The 18,160-nt window shown below is 47.2% G+C and overlaps 1 protein-coding gene across 3 annotated transcripts in view; it reads left to right on the top strand.

Moving 5' to 3' along the window:
• BRF1 (BRF1 general transcription factor IIIB subunit) overlaps nucleotides 1-18,160 on the top strand; it is a 202,972-nt gene that overhangs the window by 3,064 nt on the left and 181,748 nt on the right. For all 3 annotated transcript variants that reach the window (XM_035104684.3, XM_088673764.1, XM_088673763.1), the window contains exon 2: nucleotides 12,911-12,988. In XM_035104684.3, coding sequence (XP_034960575.3) covers nucleotides 12,911-12,988 — 78 coding nt within the window. The remainder of the gene's footprint in view (nucleotides 1-12,910; nucleotides 12,989-18,160) is intronic.

Raw genomic sequence — 18,160 nt, 5'->3', positions numbered from 1 at the left:
GAATTTGGTAAAATGTGGGATGCTTTTAATGGCATACGAAAGAGGCTAAATGTTGCCAGATTATTTGGAAGCATACCAGTCGTTGACTCAGCTGATCACAGGTCATTTATTACTATTTATTTCATACAATTTATACACTTCTTTTTTATGCATTTCTTTGTGTGTGGGGGGGCAGTTAAAGCAGGATTTTTTTTGGGGGGGGGGGGTTACTTTTAAAAAACCGGTTTTATCTGACTGGGTGAAACTTCATTAAAAATCCCCAACACATTTTGCTGTTATACCCTACATTCTCCCTAAGGCTGCATGTGTTTCCTCCTTCTTGCAAGACAATCCTGCGAGGTAGGTTAGGAGGCTGAGAGGGTATTGCAGGATCACTGTTACCTGGTAAGAGTTATGGCCATGGCCATGTAGGGATTTGAACCTGTCTCCCTGGATGTTAGTTGGCCCTTTAACCACTAGGCCATGCTTGTTTGCAAATGAAGGATTCTTTGAAAGATGAAGACCAGTCTTCTTTCCCCAATGCTGCCCCTGGCCTAAAAAAGTATTTTTAAAATGTCTGTTGTGTGTGTGTGCGTGTGTGTGTGAATATTAACAGCACAGCAGTGGTTTGTGAAATCTCATTTTCCTTTTGTCCCTCTGTAAAGGTAAAGGTAAAGGGACTCCTGACCATTAGGTCCAGTCACAGACGACTCTGGGGTTGCGGCGCTCTTCTTGCTTTACTGGCTGAGGGAGCCGGTGTACAGCTTCCGGGTCATGTGGCCAGCATGACTAAGCTGCTTCTGGTGAACCAGAGCAGCACACGGAAACACCGTTTACCTTTCCACCGGAGTGGTACCTATTTATCTACTCGCACTTCGTGCTTTCAAACTGCTAGGTTGGAGGAGCAGGGACCAAACAACAGGAGGTCACCCCGTCGCAGGAATTCAAACCACCGACCTTCTGATCGGCAAGCCCTAGGCTCTGTGGTTTAACCCACTGCACCACCTGCGTCCACTTTGTCCCTCTGTACCCTTCCTTAAAAACCAGACACACAGTGGTGGGTTAAAGTTATGACTTCAAGGCATTTCAGGCAAATATGTTCCTTTTAAACAACATCTTTAACAATTGATGGGGTTTTAGAGTGGGTGGGACATTTTAATGTCTTTCCTCTCTGAATGTTTATATGTTTTTAAAAATTGTTTTTGACATTGCTTTTCATTGCCATGGCAAAAAAGACTAATAAATCTAATTAATAATAATACTAATAATTAAAAGGATTGGAAGCTTAATATGCAAAGGTTCAGAAAAGGGCAACCAAAATGATCAAAGGGATGGAGCGAACTCCCCTTGAACATGCAGCGGCTTTTGACACCATCGACCATAACATCCTTCTGGACCGTCTAGAGGGGTTGGGAGCTGGGGGCACTGTCATACAGTGGTTCCGCTCCTTCCTCCTGGGCTGTGTTCAGAGAGTGGTGGTGGGGGATGAGTGTTCGGACCCCTGGGCTCTGACTTGTGGGGTGCCTCAGGGCTCTGTCCTCTCCCCCATGCTTTTTAACATCTACATGCAGCTGCTGGGAGAGATCATCAGGGGGTTTGGGCTGGGTGTTCATCAGTATGCGGACGATACCCAGCTCTACCTCTCTTTCAAATCAGAACCAGTGAAGGTGGTGAAGGTCCTGTGTGAGTGCCTGGAGGCGGTTGGAGGATGGATGGCGGCTAACAGATTGAGGTTGAATCCTGACAAGACAGAAGTACTGTTTGTGGGGGACAGGAAGCGGGCAGGTGTGCAGGATTCCCTGGTCCTGAATGGGGTAACTATGCCCTGAAGGACCAGGTGCGCAGCCTGGGAGTCATTCTGGACTCACAGCTGTCCATGGAGGCGCAGGTCAATTCTGTGTCCATCTATCAGCTCCATCTGGTAAGCAGGCTGAGACACTACCTGCCTGCAGACTGTTTCGCCAGAGTGGTGCATGCTCTAGTTATCTCCCGCTTGGACTACTGCAATGCGCTCTACGTGGGGCTACCTTTGAAGGTGACCCGGAAACTACAACGAATCCAGAATACGGCCGCTAGACTGGTGACTGGGAGCGGCCACCGAGACCACATAACACCGGTCTTGAAAGATCTACATTGGCTCCCAGTACGTTTCCGAGCACAGTTCAAAGTGTTGGTGTTGACCTTTAAAGCCCTAAATGGCCTCGGTCCAGTATACCTGAAGGAGCGTATCCACCTCCATCGTTCTGCCCGGACACTGAGGTCCAGTACCGAGGGCCTTCTGGCGGTTCCCTCGTTGCGAGAAGCCAAGTTGAGGCAACCAGGCAGAGGGCCTTCTCGGTGGTGGCGCCCGCCCTGTGGAACCCCCTCCCATCAGATGTCAAAGAGAAAAACAGCTACCAGATTTTTAGAAGACATCTGAAGGCAGCCCTGCTTAGAGAGGCTTTTAATGTTTAATAGATTGTTTTATTTCATTTTTCTATTGGAAGCCGCCCAGAGTGGCTGGGGAAACCCAGCCAGATGGGCAGGGTATAAATAATAAATTATGATGATGATGCAGGGTCTGGGACTTTTTTGCTCAGCCAAGAGGCAGTGATGGCCACCAACCTAGGAGGCTTTAAAAGAGCAGTAGACAAATTCATGGATAAGAGGGCTATCAGTGACTACCAGCCATGATGGTTGTGCTCTGCCTCCAATGTTGTAGGCAGCAATGTTGTAGGGTGGTGGTGGTGGTGTTGAGGAGAGGGCTCTTGTGCTTGAATCCTGCTTGTGGTTTTCCCACAGGCATTTGGTCAGTCACTGTAAGACTAGGGTGTGATCAGCCTCCATAGTCACTTACCGGTTCATAGTTAAAACCCTGCTTATGGAAGAAAATCTTCCATAAAGTGATCACCAAAGAAGAAGGAAGAATATTTATGCCAGGAACTTTAACAAATTGCACATTTTTCCCCCATTCCCAATGAGTTGAGCAGGAAACAGGTCACTTTCTATTCACAAGATGGGATTAACAAGTAGGCGCATTAAGAGTAGTGCCTTGGTTCTCGAACTTAATCCGTTCCGAGAGTCCGTTCGACTTCTGAAAACTTCTGACTTCTGAAAACATTCGAAAACCAAGGCACGGCTTCATGCACTCAATCGGAAGCCGTGTTGGACATTCGGCTTCCGAAAAACCTTCATAAACCGGAACATTTACTTCTGGATTTGCGCCGTTCGGGAGCTGATTTGTTCAGGATCCAAGCGGTTCGAATACCAAGGTACCACTGTATAAAATATTACACTCCATAGCCCCTGAAACTTTCACTGTACTATCATCTTTTAGACACTGTCCAATGCCCGTTTATAGCATATGAGGACAGAAAGGGGGAAAACTGACACCCTCTCTCTAGTACAGTTCCCTGTTGTGCCAGTTCCCTGTTGACGAAGACGGAAGGCTCCTGTGGCTTGCTCTTCACCTACAGTGTTTTCTAGTTACTCAGGAAAGCTTGAAAATATGGGCAGTTTCCATGAAATGGATGGTGGTCTTAGATACCTCTGCTCATATGGAAGCATTGCTCTGTGCTTGCCAAACCAACCCCACCTACAAAACCCCAAGTTTGGCTTATTGATGAATTGAAGTCAGGCAACTTAAAACAAGCTTGTACCCCTGAGTACTGGTAACTTTTATTTCTTAACAGTGATGCCAAAACTGCTGAAGATGTTAGTAGTCTTCTACCATCTGTTTCAGTAATATTTTACAGAACTTGAAAGAGACATTGCCATGTTTAGACTCCAGAAGCATCCTTCCATAAATTATGATTCTGTTTGTTTTCAGTGGGAGATAGAATGCAGAATTCACTTTATACGTTGGTTGTCAATGTGACCCACTGTGGCCATTCCACCGGCTCATTAGGTAACCTTATAAAAGAGCTGGGACCTGAAATTGTTTGTTCTTCTCTTCTCTTGCTAATCCTTTTGTAGCGGTCTTGGATTGATAATGGCTTACACAAATTATAAACTGCCTTGAGTGATTTGGCGGAAAAGTGGTATACAAACGCAATAAGTGAAGTAAATAGAATCGTATTACCCCACACCCCTAGCCACTCTTCATATCTCTCTGCAAACTTCCACACGTCTTTTCAGATGAGCGTATTTCTTAAATAAACAGAACAGCCCCAGCCTTCTGTTGAGTGGCTCATTCTCTGATAAAGGGTTTCAAGTGTCAGATAAGCTCAGTTGTCAGCAACCTTTTTCAGCCGTAGGCCGGTCCACTGTCCCTCAGACCATGTGGTGGGCCAGACTATATTTTTTGGGGGGGGAAATGAACAAATTCCTATGCCCTCAAAATAACCCAGAGATGCATTTTAAATAAAAGCACACATTCTACTCATGTAAAAACACCAGGCAGGCCCCACAAATAACCCAGAGATGCATTTTTAAATAATAATAATAATAATAATAATAATAATAATAATAATAATAATAATAATTTATTATTTATACCCCGCCCATCTGGCCGGGTTCCCCCAGCCACTCTGGGCGGCTTCCAACAAAACAGAAATTCTAAAATACAGAAATCCATCAAACATTAAAATACAGAAATCCATCAAACATTAAAAGCTTCCCTAAACAGGGCTGCCATGAGATGCCTTCTAAAGGTCTGGTAATTGTTGTTCTCTTTGACCTCTAGTGGGAGGGCATTCCACAGGGTGGGTGCCACTACCGAGAAGGCCCTCTGCCTGGTTCCCTGTAACTTGGCTTCTCGTAGTGAGGGAACCGCCAGAAGGCCCTCGGAGCTGGACCTCAGTGTCCGGGCAGAACGATGGGGGTGGAGACGCTCCTTCAGGTATACCGGACCGAGGCCGTTTAGGGCTTCAAAGGTCAACACCAACACTTTGAATTGTGCTCGGAAACGTACTGGGAGCCAATGTAGGTCTTTCAGGACCGATGTTATGTGGTCTCGGCGGCCGCTCCCAGTCACCAGTCTAGCGGCCGCATTCTGGATTAGTTGTAGTTTCCGGGTCACCTTCAAAGGTAGCCCCACGTAGAGCGCATTGCAGTAGTCCAAGCGAGAGATAACTAGAGCATGCACCACTCTGGAGAGACAGTCAGTGGGCAGGTAGGGACTCAGCCTGCGTACCAGATGGAGCTGATAAACAGCTGTCTTGGACACAGAGTTGACCTGTGCCTCCATGGACAGCTGTGAGTCTAAGATGACTCCCAGGCTGCGCACCTGGTCTTTCAGGGGCACAGTTACCCCATTCAGGACCAGGGAGTCCTCCACACCCGCCCACCTCCTGTCCCCCACAAACAGTACTTCTGTCTTGTCAGGATTCAATCTCAATCTGTTAGCCGCCATCCATCCTCCAACCGCCTCCAAGCACTCACACAGGACCTTCACCGCCTTCACTGGTTCTGATTTAAAAGAGAGGTAGAGCTGGGTATCATCAGCATACTGATGGACACCCAGCCCAAACCCCCTGATGATCTCTCCCAGCGGCTGCATATAGATGTTAAAAAGCATGGGGGAGAGGACAGAACCCTGAGGCACCCCACAAGTGAGAGCCCAGGGGTCTGAACACTCATCCCCCACCACCACTTTCTGAACACGGCCCAGGAGGAAGGAGCGGAACCACTGCATGACAGTGCCCCCAGCTCCCAAACCCTCTAGACGATCCAGAAGGATGTTATGGTCGATGGTGTCAAAAGCCGCTGAGAGATCCAGCAGAACAAGGAAACAGCTCTTACCTTTGTCCCTAGCCCGCCGGAGATCATCGACCAGTGCGACCAAGGCAGTTTCAGTCCCATGATGAGGCCTGAATCCTGACTGGAAGGGATCCAAATGGTCCGCTTCTTCCAGGCGTGCCTGAAGTTGTTCAGCAACCACTCGCTCAATCACCTTGCCCAAGAATCGAAGATTTGAGACTGGGCGATAGTTGGCCATATTGGCCGGATCTAAAGATGGTTTTTTAAGAAGCAGTTTAATAACCGCCTCTTTCAGCGGGTCTGGGAAGGCTCCTTCATGGAGAGAAGCATTTACCAACCCGCGAAGCCCATCGCCCAGCCCTTCCTGGCTAGCTTTTATAAGCCAGGATGGGCAAGGATCAAGGAGACAGGTGGTTGGTTTCACTCGTCGAAGCAGCCTGTCCACATCCTCGGAGGTAACAGATTGAAATTGATCCCACAAAACTTGACTAGACAGGACTCTAGCACTCCCCCGCCCCGGCCCTGCTCCCATGGTGGAGTCTACCTCTTCCCGAATCTGAGCGACTTTATCTGCAAAAAACTTTGCAAAATCATTGCAGGAGATCATGTGGCCCGTACTGGGCCCGGATGGAGCAGGTGGTTCCGCTAAATTGTGAACCACCTGGAAGAGTCTCCTGCTGCTGTTTTCTGCAGATGCGATGGAGACGGCGAAGAAGGTCCTCTTCGCCGTCGCCATTGCCACTTGGTAGGCTTGAAGTTGAGCTCTAGCCCGTGTCCGGTCTGATTCAAAATGAGTTTTCCGCCACCGGCGCTCTAGCCGTCTCAACGACTGTTTCATCGCCCTCAGCGCCGGGGAAAACCACGGGGCTGTCCGGGCTCCATGCAATCTGAGAGGGCGCTTCGGAGCCAGACAGTCAATAGCGCTGGTTAACTCCGCATTCCAGCGGGCCACCAGGGAATCAGCTGAAAGGCCATTGACATGGGATAAAACATCCCCTACCACTCTCTGGAAGCCAATTGGATCCATTAAGTAGTGGGGGCGGACCATCCGAATCGGTCCCACCTCCCTGCGGAGGGGAAGGGTTGCGGAGAAGTCCAGTTGCACCAGAAAGTGATCTGACCATGGCACTTCTTTTGTTTCGCTTTTACTTAATGTCAGATCACCAACATCCATAGAGGTAAACACCAAGTCCAAGGCATGTCCGCGGCTATGAGTTGGGCCAGACTTATTCAGGGACAGCCCCATGGTGGCCATGCTTTCCACGAAGTCCCGAGCGGCTCCTTGTAAGGTCGTGTCGGCATGGATGTTAAAATCCCCTAAGACAACCAAGCTAGGTGTCTCCAGGAGCACATCCGACACGACCTGAAGCAGCTCGGGCAGGGAATCCTTGGTGCAGCGGGGAGGTCGGTACACCAAAAGGAATCCTGTACTGCCCCTATTGCCCAACTTCCAGAACATGCACTCAGAAACTCCGTCTTACCAATAGGACGCCTGGTGCAAACTAATGACTTCCTAAAAATCACTGCAACCCCCCCTCCCCGCCCAGATGGCCTGGGTTGCTGTGCATAAGAGAAACCTGGTGGACAAGCAGCGCCAAGAACGGGCCCATCGGCTTCATCCAACCAGGTCTCTGTCACACATGCCAGGTCAAATCCTCCATCCACAATCAGGTCGTGAATGGCAGTGGTCTTATTCATCATCGACCTGGCATTGCACAGCAGCACCTTCAGGTCATGTGGGTATCCCTTGCTGATTCCAATATCCGTCCGGTCAGGACCAGACCCGGAGGCAGGGATAGTCCTCAGACAACGACTAAGTTTGCCTCCTCGGTAATGACATGGTCTGGTCTTAGCGTAACTCCTCCTCCTACCCGTGACCACTGAGATCGGTTGTCCCAGTGCATCACCCCCTGTGGAATCTGCCCCAGCCATTTTGCTTGCTGGGACCCCCTCCCGGGCAGCCCTGACCCCTCCCCTTAAAAACAAAATAAAACCTCTGTAAAAAACAGCAAAGAACAGAATAAAAGAAAAACACAAAAAACACAATAAAACCAAAAACAATAAAAATTACAAATACACTAAAATTTAACAGATTCCCACACCCGACTAAAAATCCCTCCCTAAAACCTATGTAAATAAAAAAATACAGTAAAACAATACAAAGACAGAAAATTACAAACTAAAATTGACCCCTCCCCTTAAAATCAAATTTAAAACCAATACAGAAAACAAACTAATACAATAAAACAATACAAACAAAGACAAAATTACAAACTAAAATTAACCCCTCCCCTTAAAATCGAATTTAAAACCAATACAGAAAACAAACTAACAGACTAAACGATAAACAAAAACCAAAAACAATAAAAGTTACAAACACATCAGAATTACAAGAAAAGCAGCAGCGGCACTGTTTCAGGCCTCCTAGGAGCCTTAAAGCTGTGGTAGAGTATGGGTCCCGCCCCCGGGCCCAAGGTGGAAGTGGGCTTCAGGGGGAGCAGTCCTTCCAGTACTCACAGCAGCAGTGATGTTCCAGGCCTCCCAGGAGCCTCAAAAGCTGTGGTGGAGTGGGGGACCTGCCCCAAGCCCCAGGTGGAAGTGGGCTTCAGGGGGAGCAGTCCTCCCAAACACTCCCTGGCAGAGCAGCAGCAGCAGCAATGTTCCAGGCCTCCCAGGAGCCTTAAAAGCTGTGGTGGAGTGGGGGACCCGCCCCAAGCCCAAGGTGGAAGTGGGCTTCAGGGGGAGCAGTCCTTCCAGTACTCACAGCAGCACTGATGTTCCAGGCCTCCCAGGAGCCTCAAAAGCTGTGGTGGAGTGGGGGACCCGCCCCAAGCCCAAGGTGGAAGTGGGCTTCAGGGTGAGCAGTCCTCCCAAACACTCCCTGGCAGAGCAGCAGCAGCGATGTTCTAGGCCTCCCAGGAGCCTTAAAAGCTGTGGTGGAGTGGGGGACCCGCCCCAAGCCCAAGGTGGAAGTGGGCTTCAGGGGGAGCAGTCCTCCCAAACACTCCCTGGATACATTCTACTCATGTAAAAACATGTTGATTCCTGGACCGTCTGTGGGCTGGATGGAGAAGCCGATTGAGCTGCATCCGGCCCCCGGGCCTTAGGTTGCCTACCCCTGGATAAGCTTGACTGATGGTGGTTGTTGTTTCTGCTATCCTAAAGCTCAATCATGCTGTATTCTAACACAGAGTTTACTGCAGACATTGCTTCTCTGAGGTTCCTTATAGATTGCCTTCCGAAAGCAAGCGGGGGTGGATGGTCATGCAGAAGACGCCCTCATTTGTGGGTTATTTTAGTAGAGTAGGACTTGTACACAGACTGCCACTGTTTATGCTTACACGTCCAGCCATTACCGTGTTTCTCACATTTTAAGTCATGTCTTATATTTATTTTTACTCCAAAAAAACCCGCCATGGCTTATTTTCAGGGGATGTCTTATTATTTTTTTTGTTAAGCTTTTTAATTTTTTACCGGTATTAAGCTTTCAGAGTTTTGCTGGGTCGGGCTCGGTGCGACGCGCGCTGCTGCCCTTGCTGGCTCCCGCTGGGTCGGGGCTCTCCCTCTCTGAGATAACTATGAGCTCTTCTCCTCCTCACCCCCCAGTCGTTACACGGCCGCCGCGCGGGCTTCCTTACCCGGGTTGCAGTGCAGCGGCGAGGGCGGCGTGGCGACGGGCGACGCGGGGGCCTGGGAAGGCTGAAGCAAAGGCGACGGCGGAGGCAGCGGCGGGTCTTTGGGGCCGCCAGCGCCCGGCGAAGGTGCAGCGGAAGGCGGCAGCATGAGGTAGCGATGCGGAGGGGGTAGGCAGCGCACACAGAACGAGTGGAGGCACGGCAGCAGCTTGGGCCGCCGGCTCTGGATGTTCTGGCCGCACACCCCGCAAGTGTCCAACAGGTTGAGCCGCGACTCTCCGTCGGCCCGGTCCGCGGGGCCTTGCCGGCTTTCAGCCTCGTTTTCCCCACCCATGGCAACAGGACCGGCCGCGGTGGGCCCTGCTCCCGCCATAGGCTCGTCCATTGTTCGGCGGCGGCGGCCATTTCTGGCGCGAAACGCCTCTCACCCAATGGCCGCTTCTGCTCTCACCCTCCCCCCGGCCAGCTCACGAGCGGAGCCCCGCCCCTTCACGGCCGCTGTGAGCAAGCGACGTCGGTTGTTCGTTGGTGTGATTGGCAGGCTGTTCTGGGCTTGGTCGAATTCGGGGTGGGGGATTCATTCAAGAAAGAGCCGGCAAAGACAGCTGCGTGCGCTGTGCCGAGCCCCGACTCAGCGGGAGCCGGCAAGGACAGTAGCGCGCACCGCGCAGAGTCCCGACTGAGCGGGACCCGGGAGAAACAGCAGCGCTCGGCGAGGCGCACGCTGCAAAAGCGCCATGCAGACCTGCTCCCACCACTTCTCCCACTCAGCATGTCTTATTTTTGGGGGATGCCTTATATTTTATTGCCTCCAGAAAATCGTGCCATGTCTTATTTTATAGGGACGCCTTAAAATGTGAGAAACACGGTAGAACAGGGGCAGGGAACTTGTGAGACCTCCAGAAGGTGCTTGACTGCAGCTTTCATCTTATTGGCGGTTCTGGCTGGGGTTGATGGGAGTTGGAGTCCAAGAACTTCTGGAAGGCACACAGGTTCCCCACAGAAAAATAGCAGCTTTCCAAACTACAGGTGGTCTTAGGACAGAAAGATTTAATTGGCACGGGCGCATTTCCTGCCTATAGTCCTATCATGAACTTTATCTTTCTTTATTAATTGTTACCTGCCTATCGTCATATTACAGACTTCCGTGAGTGTCTCAGGAGTCATGTGGACAAAACAGATTGTTGGAATCATGTAGGAAAGATGCTGCCCCTTATCATGGAAACAAATAACTTTGCCAGGGAAGGTGCACAGCCTACGAGTGACTTTCTCATTGCATCTTTCATGGCTTCCTCCAGGTGTCAGTCTTGTATCATGCATCAGGGCTAAATCTCTTTCTGGCACCCTTGTCCTGTATATGCTGCTTTCACGACAGCAACAAAGGCTTGCTTGAGATGCTGCAGAGGATAGTTTGGCAGTTATGAAAATGCTGAATTGTGCACTTTGTGACTGCATTGATTCCCCCCCTTGCTTTTTATAGAGTTGTATTTCATCCAGAGAAGAACCTCAGAATCTGACTCCCACTGGGGTGATACCTGGGAATAGAAGAGGGGTGGGGTGGGGGTATGTGGAGAGAATGGGCTTGACAGAATTTGTCTCTACTGGACAGTGTTCAGATCTGTTTACTTTCCTGTAAAATTGCTTGACAGCTGAATGGTAGAAACTGAGAATAGCCGTCTTTTAGCAGTAGCTTTTGACTGGAAACCTCAGACTGAAAAATTTAAGATTCTTTGCATTTGTTGCTATCTGTTTGCAGATACAATGGAACTGAAGCATCTAGCTTTTGTATCTTAAGTCTCCCAATGTAGCCAGTGTAATCCATGGTTATCTCACTGTTGGTTGGACCCTTTCTGCATGAGTGACAGACTGCATTATAAGTGTGCAAAGTACCAGATATTACAGGTTTCCTTCCTTGTTTTAGTATGTGGCATTTTTCTCTTTATAAGAGTGCAGTGGTGAAAATATTACTTAAACCCCCACATATTCTCTTGCGGTAGAAAAATTAATATTCCTACCATAGTTACTTCCGCATCATCAGCTTCCTTGGCTCAATAGTTCTGATAAATAAACCACTTTTTAGCACAAATTGTTCTGTTGTCAACTGGGATAAGTCTGAAACTTGACATGCAAATGATTTCCAAAAATATATATATGCTGAAAGGTGTCTGGATTGACACCTTTCATAAATGGCATAGAAACCAGAAATGTGTTTTTCATTTTAATTTTTTTCCTTCTGACTGGACACATCACCTTGGAATGGGTTCTGATGGCTCCTGGAATAATTTATTTGTTGGGGAAAAAACTTTTAGTCTTGCACCCATGCACTTTTAGCCTTGCACACCATGCAGTGTCATAGCTGGGCCACTACCCTGAGCTGGGGGAAGGCACTCTGTGTCACCGAAGGCACCTGTATCTCAAGTGGCAGCAGTGGATCCAGGAGAGCCCTCAGACTTTGAATTTGCTTCTTCAGAGGGAGTGTGACCCTGTCTGGATGAAGTGTCAGTGCATTAGCCCTCAACCAGTCCATTATTGCAAACAGGCACTGATTCAGCACATCCACTGCCTCACCTGCCGAAGATAAAAAGGAGAAATAGAGCTGTAAATCGCCAGTATACTGATAATAGCGTACTCCAAAGCTCTGTATGATCCCATTCTAGTAGTTTGTGAAACAGCATGGGGACAGAACTGAGGTATCTTATCGTATTCTGGCTTGTTCTTAAATTGGTAATCATAGTTTGAAGGTAACAGGAAACATATTCTTAGAGGCTTCCTGATGTGTTTGCTTGCTACCTTTTGGAAGTTTGCTAAACCCCAAAGTACTATAGTGGTGAACATGCAGTCCGACTTTGAAAACCCAGTAAGAATCTTTGGAAATGTTGGCATGTGCCCACACACTGTTTTTCTCCCTACATAAAAATGTAAGGTGTCGTCACACTCTGCAGTTTGCATGGCCGCCAATAGGTACCCTGTTTTCCCGAAAATAAGACAAATAAGACATCCCCTGAAAATAAGCCATAGTTTGTCTTCTTGAGGAAAAATAAAGAGACAGTGTCTTCTTTTCCGGGAAACACGGTTGCTTTGCCAAATGCAGCATGAGGAATGGCTGGCTGGCCCAGGTAAGCTGTTTAACAGAGAGTGAGAAGACACTTCACACAGTTATTTAGCAAACTGCTGTGTGAAGTTCCTCTTCCTCCCTTTAAAAGGATATGGGGTGAGAGAGGAGAGGCTTGGGGTGAGGTATGGGGGAAGGTGTAAAGAGAGTCTGGTTGGTCAGCTGCGTGGTAAGGGCAGAGGTTGTTGGATGGAGTGGGTGAGCAGAGCAAGCAGCGATGGCAGCCCCTAGTAATATATATTACACAACCTTTCAGTCACCCACTCTGAGAGCCTGTTGCACTCTGTCTGTGGTAGAAGCAGAAGAAGCTGCAGAAAGGAGAGCTCTTGAGTTCCCTTACAAGTGTTCTTGGATCCTTAATCAGTATAAGAGGAGCCTCTGTGTCTAGGACCACTGAAGTTTGTTAGATGAAACACTTACTAAAAGGGAGCCATCACAAGATTTATTGTAATACCTCCATTAATCTATAGTATTTGACAAGCTTTTTCTTTTTCGTTCCTTGCAGCGGCAGGAAAAACCCAAACAGTCGGAGGATTTCACGTCAACTTGGGAAAGGAATCGCGGGCGCAGACTCTCCAAAATGGTAACTTGTTATAATTGATTTAAGAACTAAAACTAAGGGGAAGGCTGCTCTGCTAAATAGTTCTATCCTAAAACGATCATGGGTTTGTCAGCTGCTGATTGTGGACAGTGTTTCAGAAAGGAGCAGCCATTTTCGATGGACAACTATTCTAACACCTTCTTGTGTGATGGGTTCTGTTGGAAGAGGGGGTTTACGTCAGGAAATTGGCACATGTCAGATTGATTAGATTGACTGGTGGCACTTCAGCCAAGCCGCCTTGTACCCAATTTCTCCAGTGCAGTCTCTGAACCCCACAAGTTTTCAAGCACTCAATAAACTTGCAATAGAGGGAGTTTGTTTCCCAGGGCATTGTCTGAGAAAACATGATGTAGTTACTTTCTTGATGCCAAATGGGTGTGGATCTGTTCGGTTTCTGGATGGGAGACCACTTGGGAAACTTGTGTATTCCACCTTGAGTTCTTTAATGGAAGAAAGGTAGGATATAAATAAATATAAATCAATCATTAGTGTGTAAAAGGTTGTTTTCAAGTTCAGGCTCCACAATTATCTTTGTACTGAAATCTGGCAGATTCGTAATCCCCCATTCCCATTATTTATGATGATTCCAGACTCGAAATGGAATAGATGTATGTATTTTCTTACAATCTGTTCTGCACTGGCCTCCTGCAAAAGACAAACTATGTGCTTTGGGAAACAACACTTCCTGCCCAAACAATCTTTAACATTGTTGTGAAATAAAATCACGGAAAGGGTGGGTCTAATGTAGGAACTTTACTCAGGCTAAGTAAGTCTTGGTCTGATCAATGCTCTTCGATAGAAGAAAGGCAGGACATACATTTAATAATAAATAAACCCTCGCTATTTCAACCCAACAAATGCTACTTATGTGCATCATCTGTTTATGGAGGCAGGCTTGTGCATTAGTGTCAAGAGCCAGATTAGACTCAGAGCCAGATTCAGACTTGGAGGGAGTGCTCTCCTGTTCAGTGCCTTTGCGTTAGAGAAGCTGGAACTTGGACTGCAGGAACTAAAAGTTACTGCTCTGTTGACAAAGCAGGGGCAGAAGGCCAACCTTCCATATTTACATCAGATGTAGCTTTCATACTGTACACCCGGCACACCCAAACATCGGCCCTTCAGATGTTTTGGACTACAATTCCCATCATCCCTGACCACTGGTCCTGTTAGCTAGGGATCATGGGAGTTGTAGGCCAAAACATTTGGAGGGCCGCAGTTTGGGGATGCCTGCTGTACACCGATCACATGGGCTTCTCTCTCTCTCTCTGTGTGTGTGTGCACATACTGCTTGGTATACTATGCCCATTATGATGCATACTTTATTCTTAAAATCCTATAGTGCAATTACTGTATATTTTAAAGCAAATTTTATAGCAGAAAATGAATACTACATTTAAAAATCACAATGGGCTGTTTTTCTTATTTCCTCTGTATTTTGAGCTTTCTTTAGGTAGTTTGACACTGCTGTTATTTTCAGTGTGATACCCTTCATCACTTTTAGACTAATCTTGGGCGTTGTCTATTTTCTAATGTAAGAATTGGCTGATTTTTTCTCTCATGAGTTCTTGCTAGCATGCCCTGTAAGAGTGCATGTAACCTGATTTTTCTCCCCAAAAGTTTAGTTTCATAAAGTTCTGGTAGTTTCAGTAAGTCCCTTAAAATAGATAAGTAACCATGCTGAGCAATGGTCACTACAACTAGCCCAAAGATGTTCATGCATGTATTTTTTAAATGCCTCCAAATAAAATATTAGCTGTGTTGCTTGGGGCTGATGGGAGTTGTAGTCCAGAATATCTAGAGGGCACTGGGTTGGCAAAGACTGTCCTAGAGAGCTCCCTTGCTGGTGATTCCATGGCCAATTTAAACCAGTGGCAGGGAATTTGTGGTTTTCCAGATGTTGTTGGATACCATTTCCAAAATCCCTGAGCATTCACCATTCACTGGGGACTGATGGGAGTTGGAGTGCAACGGCATATGGTGGGCCACAGGGTCCCCATCGCTGATCTAAAAATTACTCCAGCCATGTTGGAGCGGCTCACAGAGAAGCAGCTTTTACTTAGCTAGTATTAGCATTTAAACAATTTCTTTGTTTTAAGAGTGTCTCTCATATCCTCAACAATGACTCCTAGAAGGAATCCTTGAAGGGTGTATTTCACTTCTTTCCCTATCTCTCCATTCCGTCTTCTTTTGGTGACAGGGGCTGTCTACTCCACGACACTATTAAACTGGAGTGCTTGGATTTAAGCTTGTTGAGTCCCACCAAAGTAAAACGCACACATGTCCCAGATACAGTGCTTGAAAGTAAAATGCTTTTCTAAAAGGTTGTATAAAGAAGCAGACTGCTTGCAGAATTGTCTTCTTTTGTGGCTTAATCTGGGGCCGCCTTACTGTCAGTGCATGGTGGGTATTCTCTTTCACTCGGTAGAAAGGAATGCAGACTTTAATCTGTGTAACAAGCCCTCCTCTGGCTTGCTGCCACTCTGTCTCTGAGAAACTCCTTTCCAGCGTGTGCAGCACTGTGCTGGCAGATTCCCCAGGTGCTGAAAGAACAGTCTGTATTAATATACACAGCACTGGGGTGGATGAGGACATTCTTCTGACTTGGATGTGAAAAGCAGTTGGCTGGCCATTGTGCATAATCCCACCCCCTTCCTTTTTGGGCCAGGAGCAAATGAAACTGTGGGAATGATGTTGTAATTTTATTTTCATTGGCATTTGTTGACAAGCGTTTTGTCAATTTGAAGTTCATGGAGCTTTGCCTGTTGACTTGAATGTATATATATTTAAAGTCAAGCACTGCCGAAGAGTTGGTTCGAGAGGAAGTATGTCTACCAGTGGAACCTGCTTTTTATTTTCAGTCATTTGTCTTCTTGAATCCAGTTTCCCTGGAAGGTTATGAGGAGTTATTCAGTCAGAAGATTAGTGATAGCAAACAGGCCCTCCTGCAAGGGACTAACATTTGTGATATTCACCTGTAATTCCTAATAGCAGGCATTCTGGGGCACACTTTCAGTTGATGGGGGCAGAAGTTATGGGCAATGGACCTGGTCAGTGCCCTCCATCAACTGAATATGCACCCCTGAGGGGGAGCGGGAACCACAGAAGAGTGCAAGCAACAACATTCGGAGTTGTTAATGGCCTGCTTGAGACCTTTGGTTGTCTCCGAACAGCTGCCTGAGAAATGTGGTTAAGGTCAGAAAAGTGGCTGGGCATGAGAGGCCTCAGCATCCTTTGCGACATCAAAAAAAAACTTCACAGGTCATGCACTCCTTCCTTTGCACCCTTGGCTCCCCCCAGCAGCAAACATATAGTTTAGCGGAGTGTTCATATGTACCGTAACTTATTCTGAACATATACGGGTAAAATTAAGAAGTCAGTATAGGTGACTGTGACTAAGACTGATAACTGCTACGGTTGTGAACTGACAAGTATGGCATGACTGCCGGTTGGCTGAGGCATTCTAAGTTGTCTGGTCACTTAAGGCAGGTGTTGGGAACCTTTGGTCTTCTAGAAGTTGCTGAACTACAGCTCACATCATCCTTTGCCATTGGCCATGCTTGCTGGGACTGATAGAAGCTGTAGTTCAGCAACATCTGGGGGGCCAGAGGTTCCCCAGCCCTGACTTAAGGAACACTTGAGCGCCAAGTTGCAGTGCTGAAATTCAGACTAGGTCATTTGTCCTTCCCATACTGTTTATTGACTTTAAGTCTGCAAGCAATCAGGTGCACACTTTCCTGGAAGTATGCTGAATAGAATTAGATTTGCTTCTGAATGCACTGGGACTCGCTTCTGAGTGCACATCTTTTGGATTTCTTCAGCCCTCACAATAAAATATTTGAGTGGGGCCAAAGCCCCCCCAAGTTGATGGGCATATTTCCATTCATATGGTGCGTGTGTGCACTGTGTCATGTGATCAGTTATGCGGAGCGGAGCTCACCTGGGCCCACACAATATTTTATTCAAGTTGGCACCCCTGCTTTATGGGTATATGTAGGATTGTCGCCTTAGAGAGGCAAGATGGAAATACTGGTTTAGCAAACCTCTGTTGCACCCTGGCAGTTTGAAAATTACCTGGAACAGAAGCTAGTTGAGGAATTGGGTATGGGAGTGTAGAGAGGGAAACTGCCAGAAACTTTCTTTGATGATCATGAATTAGTGTTCATGGGAATGAATGTTAAGTTTCTGAATTGCAACTTGGGAAGGTGGTATGTTCTTACAATCTAGTGCCCGTCAGGCACTCCATCACAGCGCCACTCCTTTAGAGAGCTAGCCTCAAGGACAGGCATACAGACAGGCTTCAGATGGTACAGATAAATGTAACTAGTTGGAAAATGTGGATGAGGCAAGTATTTTATTTCTTACAGACTTGAAAGTCCAATGATACAGCAAAGTCACTGAAATCAGCTTGCAAATCAGCTTGCAAATTGCATATTAAAATTCCACATCTCAATTTGCAGAAAACAGTTCAGAATCTTTAGCAAAGATTCTTTAGCAAGAAATAGACACATCCTGTGTTCAGATAATTTAAAAAATAAAGCACAGTTTAGAAGTGGAGATACTTTGGCCACCTCATGAGAAGAGAAGAATCCTTGGAAAAGACCCTGATGTTGGGAAAGATTGAGGGCACTAGGAGAAGGGGACGACGGAGGACGAGATGGTTGGACAGTGTTCTCGAAGCTACGAACATGAGTTTGACCAAGCTGCGGGAGGCAGTGCAAGACAGGAGTGCCTGGCGTGCTATGGTCCATGGGGTCACGAAGAGTCGGACACGACTAAACGACTAAACAACAACAACAACAGACACATCCTGTGTTCAGATAATTTAAAAAATAAAGCACAGTTTAGAAGTGGAGAAGTATACCAGCCACATGAGTGGGGCATCATCATCATTATTGGAAAAGTCCTAAACAATTAGTAGCAATTTGTAATTCCCACTATGTCGAGTTGCCCCACCCAGTATTTTCACAACCATCAGGACAATAGTGTTCCTGAGAGCTACAATATTATTTCTCTTAGCTAACTGTCTCTCCAATTTAGAACAAAACTTTGACATGTTTGTGCTAGGGCCAAGGCTAGACTTGGGACAGACAAGTTCAAGAGGGTCATACAGGACTTTAATTTCAAATAGATTATAGGGGAAAGGGGTGTATGGGG

The sequence above is a fragment of the Zootoca vivipara genome, chromosome 1, assembly GCF_965207765.1.
Source record: "Zootoca vivipara chromosome 1, rZooViv2.hap1.1, whole genome shotgun sequence".
Taxonomy (NCBI): Eukaryota; Metazoa; Chordata; class Lepidosauria; order Squamata; family Lacertidae; genus Zootoca; species Zootoca vivipara.
The sequence above is the reverse complement of the archived record's forward strand: the minus strand, read 5'-3'. Positions and strand labels throughout refer to the sequence as shown.